The sequence below is a fragment of the Pleuronectes platessa genome, chromosome 18 (genome assembly GCF_947347685.1).
Source record: "Pleuronectes platessa chromosome 18, fPlePla1.1, whole genome shotgun sequence".
Taxonomy (NCBI): Eukaryota; Metazoa; Chordata; class Actinopteri; order Pleuronectiformes; family Pleuronectidae; genus Pleuronectes; species Pleuronectes platessa.
This window is the reverse complement of record NC_070643.1, coordinates 17,274,568-17,295,373: the sequence shown is the minus strand read 5'-3', so window position 1 is coordinate 17,295,373 and position 20,806 is coordinate 17,274,568. Positions and strand designations below refer to the sequence as shown.

At 45.3% G+C, this 20,806-nt stretch overlaps 3 protein-coding genes and 2 non-coding genes across 5 annotated transcripts in view; 4 read left to right on the top strand and 1 right to left on the bottom strand.

The window, feature by feature from the left end:
• The first annotated feature begins 521 nt into the window (after positions 1–521).
• rps27.1 (ribosomal protein S27, isoform 1) lies at positions 522–2,987 on the top strand. The gene is made up of 4 exons (XM_053447074.1): positions 522–572; positions 1,507–1,615; positions 1,717–1,827; positions 2,747–2,987. Exons 1-4 carry the CDS (start codon positions 567–569, stop codon positions 2,773–2,775), a joined length of 255 nt encoding a protein of 84 aa, XP_053303049.1. The 5' UTR covers positions 522–566; the 3' UTR covers positions 2,776–2,987.
• Positions 2,345–2,474, top strand: LOC128462264 (small nucleolar RNA SNORA35). The gene has a single exon (XR_008342351.1). It is a non-coding gene; the product is annotated as a small nucleolar RNA SNORA35 (small nucleolar RNA).
• Positions 2,988–3,274: 287 nt separating the features above from the next.
• Positions 3,275–3,404, top strand: LOC128462266 (small nucleolar RNA SNORA35). Its single transcript, XR_008342352.1, has one exon. It is a non-coding gene; the product is annotated as a small nucleolar RNA SNORA35 (small nucleolar RNA).
• A 561-nt stretch (positions 3,405–3,965) lies between these two features.
• LOC128461900 (small conductance calcium-activated potassium channel protein 1-like) lies at positions 3,966–10,709 on the bottom strand. Its single transcript, XM_053447072.1, has 10 exons — positions 10,657–10,709; positions 8,753–9,623; positions 8,211–8,306; positions 7,401–7,688; positions 6,767–6,888; positions 6,349–6,490; positions 6,164–6,274; positions 5,166–5,293; positions 4,327–4,396; positions 3,966–4,196 (listed from the first exon to the last, which is right to left on the bottom strand). Exons 1-10 carry the CDS (start codon positions 10,707–10,709, stop codon positions 3,966–3,968), a joined length of 2,112 nt encoding a protein of 703 aa, XP_053303047.1.
• Positions 10,710–14,925: 4,216 nt separating this feature from the next.
• Positions 14,926–20,806, top strand: part of chrna11 (cholinergic receptor, nicotinic, alpha 11) — a 14,471-nt gene continuing 8,590 nt past the window's right edge. The window contains exons 1-7 of the mRNA XM_053447073.1: positions 14,926–14,977; positions 16,882–17,021; positions 17,306–17,350; positions 17,623–17,732; positions 17,835–17,914; positions 20,329–20,496; positions 20,581–20,775. Coding sequence (XP_053303048.1) covers positions 14,926–14,977; positions 16,882–17,021; positions 17,306–17,350; positions 17,623–17,732; positions 17,835–17,914; positions 20,329–20,496; positions 20,581–20,775 — 790 coding nt within the window. The remainder of the gene's footprint in view (positions 14,978–16,881; positions 17,022–17,305; positions 17,351–17,622; positions 17,733–17,834; positions 17,915–20,328; positions 20,497–20,580; positions 20,776–20,806) is intronic.

Here is a 20,806-nt window from a genome sequence, read left to right as displayed (position 1 = left end):
TTTTGGTCTCAACTGTCCAATATTCATCTGTCTGTGGAATATAAACGGTTCATGTGCAGTTCATTCACTGTAAGAACCCTCACACTGCATGTATTTATTCCCGTCTTTACACTAGTTTAATTAAATTCATGTGTTTCTATATTTCTATATTTTGTTATAATCCTTACACTTAGGTATTGCATGTTACTTATTAATTGTTGATGTCTTTTTGACTCTTGCTGATTTAACACTGCAAATTTCCCCATCGCGGGACCTAGTAAAGGACTTTATTTCTTATCTTATCATCCTGAAGCTCCGATGTAGAAAAATCTTATATAAAAACAGTTTTCATTATCAAAAAAAATTCTAATACAAAGCAGATAACTAAACAGAGACTTTAGAAACATAGCATTCACGTCTTTAAAATAATTATTATGTCCAATAAAGTAAAAAACGGTTTTAACCTCACCAATATGGCCGTCGAGTATGAAGCCGTCACTTCCGGTTTGGGCTGAAAGGAAACCCCAATATGAAGCCCTCGCTTCCGGTGAAGCCTCCTTTTCGGCAGCGGCTATATCCTCGCCAACATGCCAGTGAGTATCTTAGTCCGCGGTACTTTGCTTTTTCTCCACTTTAGCCCCGTGTTGTACGTTCGCCGCTCGGCTCGACGTGTGCGTAACAAGCTAGCGACGGACCAGGAGCCGGTTCCGGAGGCTTTCGCCGAGTTTCCGCCCCAGTTTTTGAACAAAATAAATGTGCACATTGCGAGCGCATTGTGACACAAGATGGCGGCGCACACACCGCGGACATGGAGCCAGCTACACGGGCAGCGTCGAGCCGAACACGAACAGTCAGGATCGGCTTGCTTCAGGTCCCGGTCGTGATTTACGTACGTTTACACAGAATCGAAATGCGTTTTTAAAACCAATCCCCCCCGAAGGTTGGGGAAAGTGCGCAGCCTGCGTTGGCTCTTCAGGGGACACGGGCCGGAGCAGCAGCACTAGCTGTTAGCATCGAAGCTAACACAGCTTGGCGTTATTTTTATCTAAAATATACAATTATACACAAACATAACACCGCTGCTTTACGTTATTATAGTTACTAAAATACGCCCGATCTGCAGTTTTAGTTAGATGTGTATATTATTGATCCTAAATTGGGAAAAATTTGAACTGAATCATAAGAAAATGGAAATTCATATCCCTTATTTATTATGAACTCATTTTGCTAACTATAGCTGGCCGGCTAACGTAAATATTTGTTACTGTTGCACGGAATAACACTGGTTATTCGGGTGAGACGCCATTTCGAGCTCCGAGGTAGAAAAATATAAAACATGGGCAGTGAGTGTGGGTGAAGTAATACTTGTATACTAGTAGTTACTACTGGAGAACCCCCTGTAAATCTCCAGTTCTAGATATATATGCACTTTATTGATGCCAAGTTGGGACATCTTTGAATGATCAGAGTTTAGAATGTCACATTAGTCTCCTTGACGTTTCTCCTCCTGTTTTTCCTCGATTCCAGCTCGCAAAGGACTTGTTGCATCCATCCCCTGAGGAGGAGAAGAGGAGGCACAAGAAGAAGCGTCTCGTCCAGAGTCCAAACTCCTACTTTATGGATGTGAAGTGTCCAGGTACAGATCTGCAGATGTCCCGGCACTTGTGCTGCTGTCATTGTGAAGTGGTGCTTCACCTCAGATTGAGTTGGTAACCGGTGTCTTTTGGTTTCTTCCAGGATGTTACAAGATCACGACGGTGTTCAGCCACGCTCAGACAGTGGTGCTGTGTGTGGGCTGCTCAACAGTTCTCTGTCAGCCAACTGGAGGCAAAGCGCGTCTCACAGAGGGTCAGTACTGTCCTGCAGTCCTACATGTGTCGGCACAGACTCACACCGACAAAGACACGAGTTGTTGTCATGTGCTGCATTTGAACTCGGAAGTCAGGCCAGTTTCTATCAGCTGCTGAGTCACAATATATTTATCTAAAGGGACCTGAAATTCACTCTACAGTGTTAATCTTGAATAAGCAGGCCTCATGAAGTGTTTACAGTACTTTTCACAGATTTCTGGGTTACAATAATTATAATCCAGTATAATGTTAAAACTGTGGAAGGAGATTGAAAAACAGGATTAAACTGGAATACATAACATCCGGATACTATAACTAAGCATATCAACCAATCAGGATTTTTAGTTTACTTCCATTGATAAAGAGGAAATAATTGACTTGATCTCACCTAATTATCTTATCACAGGTAACACTCAGATTAATTTTAATACAGCTCAAATTCCAACTGTTTTTTATTGGTGCTTTTAGACACTCAAATAATTGTGAGTTAATAGTGTATTTAACTTGTGTGACGGCTGCACTGCCAAGTGACTGGACGTCCTCTCTCGTGGTCTTCCAATCTCATTCCAGTGCCAGATTAACCTCAGCTTGCAGAAGGGTTGTGCTAGACCATTGGCTCCCCCCTTTCGAAGGCTGAGAACATTAACACTAGTAACTGTAAAGGTCTGATGTTGCTGATGGAGGAAGTCAGTGTGACTGGTTTCATCTTCATCAGAGTTTTCTTGTCAAGTGTAGATTCTGGTGTCGCTTCAGTGACTTTCTCTCCGTGCACAGTAAAGTCAGTCAGTTGCAGGAAGAGGTGTCGACCTAATCAGTCACATGACGCAGCATTATGTGACAATAGTGTGCGTGTGCAGCTTTTCTGTACTGTACGGCTTCTCTTTTGTGAGTCTGACTGTCATTGTGTCCTCTGGCAGGGTGCTCATTCAGGAGGAAGCAGCACTAGCTGTGGTCCCTGGAGCTGAAAAGGGAGAGGAGGGGATGGACCGGTGGATATCAGCGTCTTGACCCAGCTGTCTGATCCGAAGAGATAAGAACGAGGCCCCGAAGACTAATTGGACGGCAGATGAACTTCCAATGTTCATGTTGACAGATCGGTGGTTACTGTAATTCCACCCTCCAACCCTGTCTCTCTTTAATAAATAGTTTTGGCTGAAACAGCAGCTCGTATGTGGTTACTTCACTGTTCATGTGCAAGGATGTGTAAGACAAAGACAGTATTTTAACAAGTTTATTAGAAAGTACAACAGGTGTAGAATCTGGATTTCAACTCCGAGAGGTGCCTCTTTTGTTTTTAATACTAAACAGTTTTTCATTATTTATTACATCTGGTTAAAAAAACTGATCGATTGAGTTAAACCATTTCATTTTTTTGAGTTTCTTACCTTGTATTTTAATTAACAGTTATTTATAGTCATGTCTAATATCTAATATGCGTGTGACGGCTGCACTGCCAAGTGACTGGACTTCCTCTCTCGTGGTCTTCCAATCTCATTCCAGTGCCAGATTAACCTCAGCTTGCAGAAGGGTTGTGCTAAACCATTGGCTCCCCCCTTTCGAAGGCTGAGAACATTAACACTAGTAACTGTAAAGTTCTGATGTTGCTGATGGAGGAAGTCAGTGTGACTCGGTTCATCATCAAATAGTTTTCTTGTCATGTGTCACTTCAGTGACTTTCTCTCCGTGCACAGTAAAGTCAGTCAGTCGCAGGAGGAGGTGTCAAGTTCTGAATTTCACTTGTGTTCTTTCAGAACTAAATATAAAAAACATTCCACATTAGTGGGTCCCTGGAATATTTACTATCTTTTCTGGGTCCTTGCTTAGAAGAAACCATTGTGGGATAACATGTCCACAATTTAAAATATTCATTTGAGAACCTGAAGCCTTGAATCCTAATGTCTGATAATCAAGTGGTTCATCTGTCAGAGCAGATGCATGTTGATATTAATTTTGGTTGCACATCTTGATTGTTACTCCAGGGCTGATTTAAAAAAAAACCGTCAGTGATTTATGACTAATTTCTAAATTTAGAGGTGATATTATTACAGAAAATCGCATACCTAGGTTCTTAACAATTTAACATGCCTTACACCTTGAGAAGCCTCCAGCTCAGCGCAGCCTCCCTCAGCCTCTTCTCTACCTGTCGCTGCCACTCACGCTGGCTGCCTCGGCCTTCGCCTCTCTCTCCCTGAGCAGGTGGCGGATGGAGGAGTTCTGTGTGGAGAGGGTGTTGGACAGGAGCGGCATCAGGCCCCTGAAGCCCTCCCTCAGCTCCTCCACGTTCTTCTCCAGGCTGTGGATGTGGGAGTCCAGCTCCCCCCTGCAGCCCTGCACCTCGGCCAGCACGTTGTACATCAGGGACTCCATCTGTGTTGGGGGTTGACGTCCACAGTGGTGCGTAGTAGGGCGTAGAAAGAGAAGAGGATATTAGATGCTACTTTGTTGAGGTTTTTCAGAGGATGAGATTTAATGTGATGTGTGTACTTGCCTCTCTCACCTTGCCGAGGTCCACTAATGAGTTGCTTTGGTCTGCAAGTGTCCTCTTCTCCTGCTTTATCTGACGCAGCCTGGAGACAAAGGTATCTTATATAGCTGCTGCGGGAGGTGAATGTGATATTAATACAACTGAACTGATAGGAGGGATTTAAAGGGTAAGTTCAACCACATTACAAAATAAAAACATTCTCAAACTAATTTCCCATCTCCTTTCGTTTGTGTTCTAGGATTATATCGCAAATTTTTTTTTAGCATAGTGTAGCAATATCTGATAAACTTTCATTAATTAGCTTACATAAATCGCCACTGTCTACTGTTCACAGCAGTTTGTGAAATTGTGAGTTCAACTTTATTTTTCTAAGAGCAAAAACTTCATTTCTTTTAAATTCCACAATATCTCACTTTAAATTAGTGATGCAACCAGGAGCGTCTCAAGGGACTTTGGGGGCCCGGGGCAAAAGGGCCCCAAAGTAATGCACGGTATACATAATGTGTCTTTATAGAGGTGGTTCAATCTGTGATTTGAGTGAACAAACCCTTTTAGGTCAATAAATAACCTTACTGACTTTAAAATATATTAAAATTTCCCTTTTTGAAATAACAGATAATTTATAATGATTATAAATCAATCAAATAGCCGTGAGAGAAAATTGTAGTCAGGAGGCGGAGCTACATCAAAAAGTGTTTTCACACGCTGACACTACAAACTGTAGCAACTGCATTAGAAACACACAGATGTCAAACTAAACACAACACGATGTAAAAAGCACTTATACGTGTTTCATTGCTAACTTATGGCGTATGAAGTGAAAAGGCCGACACCAGGGCTCAGTGTCTTACCGTTGGATGGCCAGCAGCAGCTTCCTCTGGTGCATGCGGACTCGGCTGTTGTCTCTTTCTCTGGACAGCTTTGTGTGTTTGTAGATGAGCCAAGTCTCTCTCAGCACATTCGCCGCTGCAATTTTTTGCTGGTGAGACGAAGCAGAAGAAGAAAATACCCACGAGGGAATCATTTTAGGTCCACGCACATAACCTCATTGGTTTGTTATTTACTGCACACGCTGAACGACCACGACAGGACCCGATAGTAACACAGTGAGTTTGTCTCATTCTCGGCTCCCGGGCTCTTGAGGTGAGATAATTCTGCTGTTTTTCATTAGTGAGGCGTCAGTGTCAATATCGCACAGCAGGACGAGTTATACAGATCAATGAGACGGGCTGCTGGGAATAAACAACTTCATATGCGATGGAACAATTCATTTCTGACTGTGCAAATTCAATTTCATGAATGTGCAATCCTGTTACATTGTATATATTCTGTTTAGGTTGTATACATTATTTTTTACACTTTTTATATTTCCTTGCATGGTTTTGATTTGATGAACTGAACTGACCCCTCTTATCTTATCTAGTCTTATCTAACCTTACCTTACTGTATTTCATCTTACCTTATCTCATCATATCTTGTCTTATCTTATCTCATCTTATCTTATCTTATATTATATTATATGCACTCTTCAAGCTTTTAAGGTGAACAATACAAATCAAATCAAATCACTTTGTTAGCCCATATTGACAAATCCCAATTTAGGACATAACAAGGTGCCATCCTCTGACCTTATGGAAAAAAATATATACTTATATATATATATATATATATATATATATATATACTAGGATGGAGCAAAACAAACTAACATTCAATATAACATTCATAATAAAAGAAAAAACCTGCTGAGGTCAGATAGTGTGTGCAAGATAATCTGTTTCTTTGGGTTTTATCATGTTAAAAGAATAATGCACAGCACAGACACGCTCATGCACACGTTGGTATTCACCCTCTTCGAGATGTGTGAGTCCATCATGAAGTTGTAAACATGCTTCTCTGCTCGTGACAGCTCCAGCTTCCTGGCGACCACCGCCACCACCAGCACGGTGCAGCCGGCTCCCTGGAAGAATTTAACTTAGCTGTTAAATTGTGCTTATTCAGAACCTGGATTTATCCACATCACCACGTGCTTACCATTATACCAGTGAGGAGGCAGATGCTGCGTCCACAGTAGGTGTGAGGAACCACGTCTCCGTAGCCAATGGACAGGAATGTGACGGAGACCATCCACAGGGCCTCCATGTAGTTGCTGCTGAGGTCTCTGTAGTTGTGGTGTCTGAAGGAACATTAAAATTAACTCCTGTCATCACATTGAGCCGCCTCGCTAGATCCGGAATCAGAATTTTATTTTATTCTCTCCAAATTTTCCCCATGTGTATCAATTAAGTTTTATCTGACCTCATTAAATTAATTGATTTTGATTTTGACACTAAAAAGTGAGATTTAAATTCAGCGTAATGTTTTTAGAGATTAATTTCTCCTAAATTGAATTTGTAGATAGTTTTACTTTCCCATTCTGATGTAACCGCTCCTCCCCCGTGCAGATTCATACCTCTCACACACGTGTAAACCCCACGCTGCCACGAGCCACAGAGAAACGCTGAAGATCATCAGCACGGTGCCGGGGTACGTCGTCATCAGAGTTTTCCCCACGAGCCGGTTGTTGAAGTGGATCTGAGGATCACAGAGGAGGGGGGGGTTTGACGTCAGCACTTTGACAGTAGGGCTCCTACTTAGCCAGGTTATTTAGGCTGGTACCTGTCAGATTATGATTATATAACAGAGAGGAGATATGGGATGAGAGAAATTATGTTCTCAATCCGGCCGGATACGTGGATAGCAGGTTTGGAACTGACAAAGGTCATTTTCATCACTGTTAAATAGTATTAATAAAGGAGGGGATCAGCCGGGTGGATATTATCATCTGTGGAGAATAAAGTAGACAAGTGAAGGAGACGTAGTGAGGGATGAAATAAACAATAAACCACAAGGATTCTTAGGAGTAAAATGTTGACAGTCTCATCTCTGGTGTCACATGTCTGCAGAAACACTCATAGAGGAAACACAACCCTAAATATTGGCCCCATTAGTCTCCTCCTCTCTGTGTCATAATCTCCTCCCTGCACCACCCGAGCCAGTTAAGCCCACAGCCAGACTCTGCCTGGAGCCCTCTGGTGACCTCTGACCTTGTTGAGCGCTCCGATGCTGCGGGACGCGGTGTCGGTGAAGAGGCGGCTGTGCAGCATCATGGCGCGGCCCAGCAGGTAGAGCCGGAAGAACATGGGCAGAGCCAGCACGATCTCCAGCTCCGTCTCCGACAGCGGCAGCTCGGACGTGGTCTGCTGGAGGTAGGACAGCAGGCCCACGGGGTAGGGGTGTATGGCCACCACCGCCAGCTCCAGGGCGATCAGAGCCAGGCGGTCGCTCGTCATGGCAATGCGCCAGTCCTCCGAGCCGATGTCGTGGACGTAGAGCTGCACCAGAGCAGAGGGGGGGGGGACAGAGCATCACTGTGACACAGCACTGTAAAGACCTGGTTTACATAAATCTTTGAGATCAGAAGATGATTAAAGGAAATTAAAGCAAAAGAAAATACAATATACAGACACTTTCATCTCTTTAGACCTTTAAAAATCCTTCAGCACTCAGAGCCATGTCCCCACGAAGACTTTAAACTGTCCCCAGGACACTTTGGTTCATTTGAATGAGCCACAGAACAAAAAGAGTTGGAACTAGTGATATGGAAACTCAGGATATTTATTGATGATAAACAGCTTGAGGAGGATAAACTACTACAACTAGTATTACTTCTACTACTGCTACTACTCATAGTAATACATTTTATTTATAAAGCCCTTTTTAACAAAGCTCAGACACTTCACACTGGATTAAAATACAGAAAGCAGATAGAAAACGAATAACTGAAATACACATAATAATCACAGTCAGATATAAAATACATAGTTTTGAGTAGTGTGTTGAAAGTGAGCAGATACCTGCACCTCACAGCAGTGGTACGCCGTGATTAAGCTGAGCAGGATGAACGTGGACAAGCTGATGATGGACTTGAGTGTGAGGGAGTATATGGAGCTCTGTAGGAGACACATACACACACACACACACACACACACACACACACACACACACACACACACAACATCACATTGTCAGCTGATGGCACAAGGTTAAAAAACGGCAGCAGTGATCCTGTTTATTAACATAATCCACGATTGATATAATGACCATGATCTCATGAACGTACTGTGCATTTCCCTGAGGCTGCCGTTGCGTCAGTTCTGCACTGACTCAACACATTTTACGACACCGCTCCTGATTAACAGGTTTTATGGTTTTTCACAGAACACAAAGGAGGAAAATCTAGATGAAATATGATTTTCTCAGGGAGTAAAACAAATGCTGGGCTTTTGTCGTAAAAAAGAAAATAACTGCAATTCTACACTGAGATTTCTCCTCTTTAAAAACCTTTACAGCCCAGCATCACGTTCACATCCCCCCTCTGACCCTCTGACCCTTTGACCTTGCTGTAGACGCTCCAGGAGAGCTCCGTCTCCGTCACCATCAGCACCACCCCGAATATCCCCACCGCCAAGGCGCAGTCGTTCAGCTGCTGCCTCCTCAGGAACAGAGCCCTCCTGCGGACCAGCCGCCAGCCGATGCTGTGGGTCTTCCAGTAGTGGTCGTCCTTGCCGTCAGCCTTGTTCTTTGGGCTGGACGGAGGACTGGTGCTGGTGCTGGAGCTGGCGCTGGAGCTGGGACTGGGACACTCGGCCCCCGGCAGCAGGCCTTTAGCATGAGACGGGTCCTGATGGTACCGGGACGTCTCGTTTTGTGGCTGGACGTCGTCATCTCTGCTGGTGATGATGATCTCGGGGAGACTCTGGCGGTCGTGCATCTCCAAACAGACGCTGCCTCGGCCCTCCACCTCCTTGATGTCTAGATGGGACCTGCAGGGGCCCCTGAAGGGGGACCGGCAGGGGGAAGCGGGGACGTCAGTGAAAGAAGTGACTCTTTCCTGGAGCTTGTTTGAATCTACGTTTTTGGCTTTGCACTGTTGATTCCTCTCCTTGTGTCCCGGAGTCTGTTTGCTCCCCCCGGATCTTTTCCCACATTTCTTCTCTTTGCCTTTGGCTTTGCCTCCTCTCTGTTTGGAGCGAGGGGAAGACGTGACGTACAGGTGGCCGTTGTACAGAGGGGTGGTGGCCATGGCCTGGGTTCGGTCCAGCCACACGGTGTGATCGGCCGACATCTGGACCGTGTGGTGGATCCCACACTGTGGAGAGCAAGCCTGAGGTGGAGGAACCATCCTGGGCGGGAGGAGGGGTCGCTGGTCCTCCACCTCGTCTCCACTCACCACCGACAGGTTCATAGAGGGGGAGTGGTCCATGATGAGGGGGGGGGTAAAGGTAACGATTCAATGGATCTCTTTAAAAGGGTTGGAGCAAAGATGGTGAGATAGAAAGACAGATGTTAGACAATGTAGTTTAAATGTCATTTTAAAAGAAAATTGCTTTGCAAGTTCTACTCACAAGAAAAGACTTTCTTCAATCTATAATGTCAATTTTTCTTAATTTTGTCCTTTCTTTATCTGTAACATGATTTTGGAAATAATGATGTGAAAAGCAAATATTGTTTATCATAATTTTAGGGCTCAGTCATCAAGATTTAAACATACATTGTTCTTAGTTTAACATACTTTACTAATAATCTACTTTACAATCACTATACCATAAGTTACAAATATAAAAAATATCTTAAATTCATTTAAAAACATATTTTTTTCTCTTTATTCTTACCTTTTCACTCAGAATTTCAGGCCGTGAGGATGAATACAGGCCAGAAAACAGTTTGATCTATTTCAATATTCAGTCTCCTGTTGCTCACATCTGCCTGAATCACAGAAGGATCCTCCGAGTGAAGTCCTGCTGCAGCTTCCACTCAACCAAATCATCACTTTCATCAAGGAAGAATTCAAATCTGAAAACAGATCGAGCTCCAAAGAAACCTCCGATATGATCAGATCCAAATATTCCAGTCGTCCTCAGTCTGCACGTATGAACTTTCCAGCAATCCATTAGCAGCCTCAGCACCGCAGAGCCCCTCCCATGCATTCAGGCAGAGGTTATGAACTCAGCCTGCGTATGACGACGCACGAGGTAAATACCCTGAAGTATCAATGACATCCTCTGGCCATTTATCCCCTTGTTTGGCCGTGTGTCCTGCTTCATGACTGTCCACCATCAGGGCATCTTCCTCAAAGCTGCAGGGGCTTAATGACTGCACGGACTCCGAGTTGCAGATGTTGCGTGGAGCAAAGGCAAAGAATGTGTCATCTGTCAGGAGTTGTTTTAGCCGGGATTGGCCGATTTCCTTCTCCATGCGTGTGTGTGTGCATCAGTCTCAATGTATGTGAGTGTGTGTTTTTGTGGGGAGGGGGGGGATGCCTTCTTATACATGGGTGCCTTGGTGCCAGTCATCAGCCTGAAAAGTCACAGTCTGATCAGAAATGACAATAAATCACTTTTCATTTGTACCTTCATCAGCTGATGTCATTGTTCGGGGGTGAGGGGGGGGGGGGGGGGGGGGGGATTCTAAAATGGGTTATACAAACTTTAAATAAATCTAATCTTCAGAGGGAAACAACGCTCCTCAGTATCAATTCAGCAGATTAGTATCCCAGATTAATCAAGTGAGACAGCGAGCTGATGCTTATGAGCTTATGAAATATCAAATATGTCACTTCTTAAGCGAACAATATGCAATAGGCCCGGGGAGGAGTATTAAGCATTAAAGCCATAACAATGACTCCCAGCATCATTTATTTATCCAAATCCTGGTGACAGATGGGTCCACAGATAATAGATCTCCCTCCTAATGGAGAGGCCCAAGGAGCAAAGGGGTGGGCGGAGTGCATCCGGATCCCAGCAGGATAAAGGACGGCACGATTTAATCTGAAGACAGCGCGTGGTTAAAGACGGTGACCGGGTCCAGTGGGAGAGCAGCAGCCCCACGGTCTTATGTCTGCCTCCTCAGACGTCCCTCCAGATGTAAAGCAGATTCATTACGCTGGAATCGACTCAGTCCATCTCCGAGACTTAGCCAGATGCTTCTGTCTGTGTTGTGTTTTGTGTTGTGTGTTGTGTTGACATTGTGCAGACGGGGAGATCCCCACTGTCTGCGTCTCAGAGCTCGACTGTCAACAACAAACCCTCTGTGGATGATGCTCTCTGGTAAAAAACAGACAGTATCTCACATTTTGAACGCATAACTTTGCAGGAATATAAAGCCAGACTGACTCCACTGAGGCTGAAAGGCTCCGAAGTTATGTAGTCGTTTTAATAACAAGATGCTGACGGGATATATGCACATCTGCAGGGCTTCAAATTAATTCAAGCCTCCAGCCAAGTGCTTGTAAATCCTGGCTGTTGCAGCGGCACAGGAGCTAAGTATGTCAATTTGTTTTTGCCTCTGTGGCTGTTTGCCAGTGAATCTTCAATTAGTCTCTTCCATTGCAAATCATCCTTTGGCGGCTATAAGCAAGTGGAATTAAATATTTTGAGTCCACTAATTGCTGCGGCTGGTAAATGGCAGACGGGCCCGAGCCCTGAATCTTAAGCGAGGGTCAGTTTATCCTCTGGTCAGGATGATTGCTTCAGACTCATCGGCAGAGAGGTAGTGGTCACAAGATGAAGAACTTCTATTAGAACACAAACAGTGGTACCTCGGTTTTACTTTGAAATGGTTAAAGGCCCTTATAAAATATAAAGTAATAGTTTGAAAGTTTTTAGAAATAACCTTATTAACCTTAATCGTAAAGAGTCAGAGGAGAAAAATTGGCGCCTCTTTTATATCTCTGGTTTCCCATTTTGTATGTTAACCCCGAAATAAAGGAAAGCAACATCAGTATAGGAACAATATGCAAATAGGCTATGAATAAATAATATTAAGACATGTCATCCCCCAATCCTTGATCGTATGGTTAAAACAAACTCTTCCTATTGAAGCTTCATATAGCTCAAAGCTACATTAGCGACCATTAGCATAACGTACTTGAATCTGGCTCCAGAACTAGAATTAAATGTCCTCTGAACGAACCTGATTTCTTTCATCAGGATACATGAATTATTTCTTGAGAAATTAAAAAACAAAAGTAAGAAAAAAAAACCCGGATCTATTCTCTTAATCTAATCTGCTCCAAATGCCAACTGGTTCTTTTTTTAGCCGCCCCCATCCTTCCATCAAGTTCCAATAAGATTGGTCGAGTAGTTTTTGAGTAATCCTGCAAACAAACAGACAAACAGGGATGAAGACACTGAAATGACACATGAGCAAACAGCTAAGTCCCAACAGGCCTCTAATGAAACTACGTTTAAATTCACTTAATCCAGATTTTCCTTAGATCCACTAAATATTGTAAATCGAGCTGCATGGATCTGTCCAGCTGTAGAGGTGCGATGCCACACTGCTTTCATTATAACACACCATTACGTTTTATTGGATGGCTTCTGCCCAGCTGCTCTGGGTTTGCCAGGGCCCGGGCGTAATCGTCCACTAGAAGAGAACTTCATCCACTCAACTCCATTCAGGACTAAAGAAAAGGCCACTCGGACAAATCAGACATCAGAGGCCAGTGGATGTATGTGCTGGGTCTGTCGATAGCACCCTATTAAGTGGAGGGCACGTGTCAGCGTCGGAGAAGGCCCAATCTAATCAGCAGAGTAATTAAAAGCACACAGCACAGCAGCCCTGATGGCTGCACTGTCAGGGGCCGGCGTTCAGCGTTTAGCACAGGGGGGGGGGGGGGGGGGGGGGTATTAATGCCAGGACGGAGCTGCTGCCGTGCAATTAAAATCCCAATCAGGATCAGCAGGACCAATAAAAGAGACACATCAAATGTCAGCTGTGCAGAGAGTGATGTGTGGAGGTAGCAGCAGAATATAACTGTCCTCATGATTTTAATAATCCTGTTCATCGATGTGGCTCTAATTCACACCGGCTCTGTGTTTCCACTCATTTACCTGCTTTGTTTCCTAATTAGCTTCCTCTTTATAGCATCGCCCTCTCATCAGCTCATCATCTCAGTTAGCCTCGTTTCCACCTTGTTAATTAACTCCATCACCTTCCCTCCACCTTCCATCCAATTCCAATAAACTCCTCCTCCTTCTGCTGCTCCCAGCGTGCAGTTGGAGAACAGTCCACCAGATGTCACCCACGCCTCAGTGGCTCCTCGTGTGCATCCTTATGAAGCCAGTGAATTCATTTTGCTCCTGGCACCGAGCAGCACGAGGAGCTTTTTATGTGCAAAGTCAATTTGGCATAGTTAAGTAGCAGCGTTGCAGGGGATGCAGCAGCAACAGGAGGCTCCTCCTGCCATGACACATTGCTGACGCCCCTCACACACTGTGGCCTCCTCGCTCCTCGCCTGGTGCAGTTTCTCTCCTCTCACCGGTGACCCTGTCGTCTCCTCCTCTCTCCTCCCAGGGCCACTTTCCATCCTGGGGGTGCAGCCGAGCATGAATCTGTGGCTCGGGACGCTCTGGGTGTGTGACAGGCTGCCGAGCAGAGGGGGTAATTCCGAAGGGCAGTGGAAGTAATAGGGTAATCTATTATACAGTCCAGCTCTTTCTTCCTCCTCTCATCCCTCCTCCTCCTCCTCCTCCTCCTCCTCCCCCTCCTCCTCCTCCTCCTCCTCCTCCTCCTCCTCCTCTTCCTCCTTCTTCTCCCCCTCCTCCTCCTTCTCCTCTTCCTCAGTCTTTCGGCCTCTCGCTGCCTCTGCCCTTTCATCAGCATTTCGTGAGGACAAATGAGAGGAAGAGTTCAACTGTGCATGTTTCCATTGCATGTCCAGCACTTTCTCAATTAAACTGGAGTCGATGTGCCCTGCTGATTCAAAGCTGACCCCTCTGCTGAGTGTGTGTGTGTGTGTCTGTGTGTGTGTGGTGGGGGGCGCAGCTCACACACACTCGCAGACCTGTTCGCTTTCCACTCCAGCAGTGCCTGATCATAACCACTGTGGTGTGTTATCATATGTGCAAACACACACACACACACACACACACACACACACACACACACACGCACATCCTTAGGAAGAAGGAAACTGGTTCCTCTCCTTTGGTTTGGCTGCAGAGAAGTTGCATGTTTTCCACTCCTCCTTTACTTAACCTTCATCAATCAATTCTCCATTATGGGCCACAATCGTTGGAATTTGTGTGCATCATCTCTTTCTTTTGTGTTAAATAAGGTCAACTTGTGGCGACGGACCATTTAAAAAAAAACTCCCCTTCCACCACCACTCGCTCCATCCTCAACCCTTTCAAACCCCCATCGCTGCCTCCCCCCTTTCTCCCTCTCTCTCTCTCTTGTGCTCTCCATTTTAGTCACACCTCCCGGAGAGACAAGGAAGCAGGGAAGCAGAGGGAGAGAGAGAGAGAGAGAGAGAGAGAGAGCGAGAGCGACCATCTCTCCCTTCTCCTCCTCCTCCTCCTCCTCTAGCGCTGCCTCTCTACCCTGACACACGCTCCATCCCTCTGATGCTGAGTGGATGCAGACTAGGGGATTTCCAGCAGCCTCCTGAGTGTGTGTCCTCCCTCTCCTCTCCTCCCTACCCTCCTCCTCCTCCTCCTCCTCCTACCTTCTCCTCCAGCATCCGGAGCTTCTTCCTCCTCTTCCCTCCTGCTCCTCACCACCAGGATGTGGCGCTCGGTGGCTCTGCTCCTCTCTGGATTCTGCGCTCTGATCCACGGTGAGCTCGGCAGCCCGCTTCTCTCTTTCCCTCTGCTTTTTCAGGAATCCGCTTGCAGCTGCAGCATTTAATTCTCCAATTGTCTCAGGAATTCAAGAGTGGGAGTCTGTGGTCATGACAACTGAGCTGGGAACACTGGAATATGAATTCAAACTAGAAATAGAGAAAGAGAGTAGAGAAGAGAGTAGAAAAACAGAAAAGTGAGGCTGTGACTCACCTGTTTGCTCACTTCTTTACGGCTTTGGGATTTTTCATAACTGTGCTCTTATCTTGAGGGGGCTGCACACGTTGTGCTGACCCGGGGGTTGGAGCTTCTGCACGAGATGCTTGAACGGGCAGATTGACATCTCGTCTGTTCAGTGAGGCAGATTGAAGGAACTGTGTGAAAGACTCAGAGGCAGCATGCAAAACATTTCATACGCTCATCTCTCCTCCATAATGCCAAAGTCTGTGTGTGCATGTGAAAGATGGGGAGACTGGACCCCGGCGAAAAAACAGGTCACAGATCAGTTGAGTTGCACATTTTTGGAAAGCGTCTCTTCCATCTCGCCCCCCCCCCTCCCCCCTGTCGAGCGGTGGACGTGCTGCTGCTGCAGCCGAGCTGCCGGGGCCCTGAGCAGCAGCATGTAGAGGCTGACAGAGGATGACAGAGCTGAGAGGAGAGTGTGTGAACTTTCCCCACAGGCTGAAGCACCAGCAAGGATTTGCAGTTTGTTTGTTTGTGTGTGTGTGCTTTCAAAAAAAGAGAGAGAACTGTGAATAAACAGCGCAGAGGGCGAAATGCTTAGACGTTCTGTCTGTAGACTGAATTTTAAAAGCACTGGGATTTCCATAAACCATCCAGAGCTCCACCACACGCCTGGTGCACCCTCATGCTGCAGAGGGACTCACACCACCTCCACCGCCCTTTACACCCCGACGCTCCCTTTAAACGTTCCCTGAAATAGCTTCGAAAATCAGAAACAAAAACACGTTCCTGCACTTTTGCTCAACGCCCTGAATACAGAACATGCTGCATCTGCTCCTCCAGCACTTTATTGAGGTTATATAACACCAGGCGGTGAAATATCCAAACCAAGAGACACATTTCTAATTGCACGGACCGAGGAAATCCCTTTATAGTAATTCCATCAGCCTGATTTAAAACTTAGAGAAATTGGATTAGACCATTAAATTAAATTCAATATTGTGTGGCTTTTATCCAGATTGGGGTTAGAGGTAATTGGACACTGGGGCAAGAATCACAGAAGAAGAAGAAGCTACAGTTACCGAAACGCCCTTGATATGTTAAACTATTTTAATTCCACCGTGTCGAACATCTATACTGAACATTTTCTTTCTTACCCCAGAAACCACACCGACACTGTTCTACATTTCTAATTGGTGTTTGTGCTTTGATAAGGTTTCTCACTATTTCCAATTAGATTCTGTTTAATCCATAAACTCTCTCTAAATGTTTTTTTATCCATAAATTTGAATTTGTATTTTCAGTATTATAGATTCATATTTCAGTCTGGCCCTAAACTCCATGTCTCACTTGCCTAAACACAAGATAAGACAATGAATTATTAAATAACCACTTTTTATTTCTGCTTATTTCATCACATGTCCGGTTCCGAGGACTTTCCCTTCTCCCTCTGTGTCCTTTCCTTTCAGTCGTCTGGATTATTTATGGAAGAGGAAGTTCTGTACCTGACGGCGACATTTTATGATTTGATCAGCAACGTGTTTGTCATCTTTTTTTATATATTTTCAGTCTGTACCTTCATTCCCAAAGTCTCATTTGGTTCCCTAGTGAGATTGTTACTGGAGGTTTTTCCTTGGAGATTGGTGTCATTTTGAGGTGCACAGAATCTCAAGGATTTGAATTGAGCCTTGATCTAATCAGGTATTTTCCTGTGTAGTGTCGTTGCAGGGCCCTCACCAGAGGAGCCTGCTGAAGAATCTCCTGAAGGACTACAACCGGATGGAGCGGCCGGTGGGGAACGACTCGCACCCGCTCACCATCTACTTCTCCCTCAGTCTGATACAGATCATGGACGTGGTAGGTGTGATGATAAACTGTATTTCTACTGGGCATGTTTCAATCCACGTGATGAAGCTTTTCTCTCGGAGAACAAGAAGCATCTGCAGCCTTTAGTCTCTTTTTATGCTAATTATGATGGAGATTAGCCTGAAATTAGAAAATTGTACATATAATTTAATGCCAAGTTTAGTATTCAAGTCAATATCAGAAGGCTTTAAAAAAAAAAAGTGGATTTGTGGGTGAATTACTGATGAGGACGTTCTTCTCTCAAATGTGCTGAAAGTGTTTTAATGTTTTCGCAGGATGAGAAGAACCAGGTGCTGACTTCCAACATGTGGCTCCAGATGGTAAGAACCTTGAATGTTTGAGTTGATAATGATGTTTTAGGTTAAGGTGATTAAAAAAAAATGACCCAGCATATTCTAATAACTGTGAATTGCATGGATTTTATGTTGTTTTCAAGGAATGCTCACATTTTTCACACTCAAACCTACAGCAGTATTATTTTACTTGTGTTATTTCTACTGCGTGATTTATTTATGTTACGTCTAAACTGAAATCCATAAGGGATCGGTGAAAATTAAGATTCAAACCAAACGTGTGCTTGTGTGTGTTTAAGAGTTGGTTCGACCACTATCTCCAGTGGAACCAGAGCGAACACCCGGGCGTTAAAAACCTCCGCTTCACCACGGATCAGGTGTGGACGCCGGACATCCTGCTCTACAACAGGTAAAACATGTACACACACACACAGACACACACACACACACACACCTCTCACACCTTTTCTCTGAATCAAATAGTGTCACTCCCTCTCCTCTCCTTCCTCAGTGCAGATGACGACTTTGACTCCACCTTTAAGACCAACGTCCTGGTCAACTCCAGCGGCTACGCCAAGTATCTGCCCCCAGGTGAGTCTCTCCTCCTCCTCCTCCTCTCATCCCATCACATCCCCTCGCTCTTCTCCCCGTGGAACCTCATCCTTCTATCCCCCCTGTTTGAACACTTCATATTAATATTCTATTAGTTTAAGACAACATCCCTGGTTACTCATTGGCTACCGAGTCCCTGTGATGTGAGTATCACCTATAAATAGGAGACGCTCGCCTCCTCCACTTCCCCTCGACTCAAACGCAAGACCCGTGAAAACTCGAGCAACCGACAGCTCCCCTGCGTTTCTCCTTCAGGTCTTCACTGTGGATTTTTCTCAGTAATCCCTTTTGCCACCAGGTGACGTGGACAAAGCTGACACTGAATCCGAACATGGCTCAGGAAGCCGCCCCATCAGTTCTTTCTCGGTGATCCATGTTTATTAATAGGCTCAGGCTGAATTGTAAATACAGATCCCTAATGCTGCGATTTGGATGAAGGCCAATTAGAGGGAGGAATAATAAAACGATCTGGTTGGGTACAATGAGAGGAGGAGAAGTTTTACCCCAAAACACGAGGATAAAGACAGCAGGGGGGGGGGGGGGGGGGGATGGAAATGGAGGAAAGAGGAAAAGAATAAACTCGAAACTTTTTATACTCCCTCGCAAAAAGCCTGGCTGCAGCTGCCGGGGTCTTTTCCAGCTCGTTATTGTCAGTCGCTCAAAAGGCAACAGGTCTGTGGGAGGCAGGCGCCGAGCTTCACACGACGGGAATCATTTAACGCTGTCGTATCCCAGGTGCCTGCTGCTGCTGCTGCTGCTGCATACCATCATCCACCGAATACGCCTCACAGCCGCCGCCGCATGGCTGGTGGAACAGGAGATAAGGTGGAAGAGGGGGTCTTAGCTCAAATCTGCGTCAGGTGACATTTGCAACAAGGTAATCTCGTCTCCGGGCCTCGTGACACCTTCCTGGAAGACGTTCCTTTCCAGAGTGATGAGGTTTATTTCGGGAGCTGCGAGGAGGAGATAGTTTTTAAGTTGCAGGAGAAGGAATCGAGGTGTGTTGTTTGTTAAGAGGGTTTCAAGGTGAGAGGCAGGTTTTCAAAACTGTGATGAAGCTTCACGGAGCAGTGGATTACTTCTACCTGAGTTAGTCTGAAATCCATTTGCATGATCTCCCATGTGTCCACGTGGGTTGTCTCCGGGTACGTCTGCTTTCCGCCAGCCAGCTACATAATTAAAATGCTTATCTGTAGTCATAGTCTTAATTATATTAAACTAGAGTTGGCCTTAAAGGGAGCATCTTTACATCTTAATCGTGGTTCCATTAAAAGGGAGTAATTTCAGGGAGTATATATTTCAACAGAAGCAGCACTGGTGCCTCACAGGATCCCAGTTTGAATCCTGACCTGTCTGGCTGCAGTCTGCTTGTTCGCCCCGTGTCTGTTTGGGTTTTCTCTGGGTGCGACAGCTTCCTCCCGCAGTCTATAGAAATGCAAATTTGGAATAGGTCTGTTGGGGACTCTAAATTGACGTAAGAGTAAATGTGAATGGATGTCTGTTTGCCTGAGATTCCAGTTCAGCCCCACGTCCCTCAAAGGATGAGCGGTGTGGATATTGGACAGAAGGGTGGATGATGTGAGAATTATACAGACAGCTTTCCCATGACACAAATTCAAGAAGCTTCAACCTAATCTCAAGTGTCATTTTTTAAAATCAGCCTCAGCTTTAAAGGCAACAATCAACCCGCTAACCCCCCCTCACATCTTCCATCCCTCCACTCTGAAGGATGAAGCCTCATGATGACTTCCTCTGAGATATGTTAGGCTTCACGGGCGTTTTGGTCCTGAGCGTCTCGACCGGCTTGATTCATTTCGGGCAATTACTTTAAGGGCTGGGGTTTGCCAGCGACCACTGCCAGGATCACTGTGATCACTGGTTTCCAGCGTGCAACAGGATTCTCGATGGTTTTGTGCCCGAGGCTGCTCATGTGCCTGTTGGTGCATTTATTTTTTGCATAGTAAAAATGGTAATCTGATTAGGATTTCATTTTATAGTGTCACCTTCGATGTTGCTAGTTCAAACCTGCGAGTGACAAAACTGCAGCCGCATTTTTTGACACAGGCATTTCTTTGATGGGATGTTGTTTCACATCTATTCCTTGCTTTCACTTCTCCAGACCCTGAACTCAATTTGCACGATGTCAATAAAAATCCTCTTGCACCGTGCAGCACTTCCCTCAACGTTTTCAGAGCTGGTCACATTGAAATGAATGAACTGCTCTTGTCGGACATAAAACTTTATATTTGTATTCCAAACAGGCGTCCTGCACAACACAATACATCTCTCCCATGTCCACACTGCCCAGCAAACAAAAGGGGTCAATGATGCCAATTTAGACAATTGATTGCTGAGCGTCTGTGTCTTTGTGTGTTGCTTTGTTTTCTTCTCAGGAATATTCATGAGCACATGCAACGTGGACGTCCGCTGGTTCCCCTTCGACATCCAGAAATGTGAGCTGAAGTTCGGCTCTTGGACGTATGACGGTTGGCTGCTGGACCTTCAAATGACCGATGCTGATATTTCGGGCTTCATGCCCAATGGAGAGTGGGACCTAATCGGTGAGTGAGGTCAAGCCTTTACACTCATTACAAAATCTAGTCTCGGATCAAGAGGAGACGGAATCTCTCTCTGCTTCTTTCCAGGGGTTCCCGGCACCAGAAATGAGGTCTTCTATGACTGCTGTAAGGAGCCCTACCCGGATGTCACTTTTGTTGTGACAATACGCCGGCGGACGCTCTACTACGCCCTGAATCTGCTCATCCCCTGTGTGCTGCTTTCTTCCATGACTCTGCTCATCTTTGTGCTGCCGGCCGACTCTGGAGAGAAGATCTCGCTGGGTGAGTGGACCAATCACACCTATCAGCGATG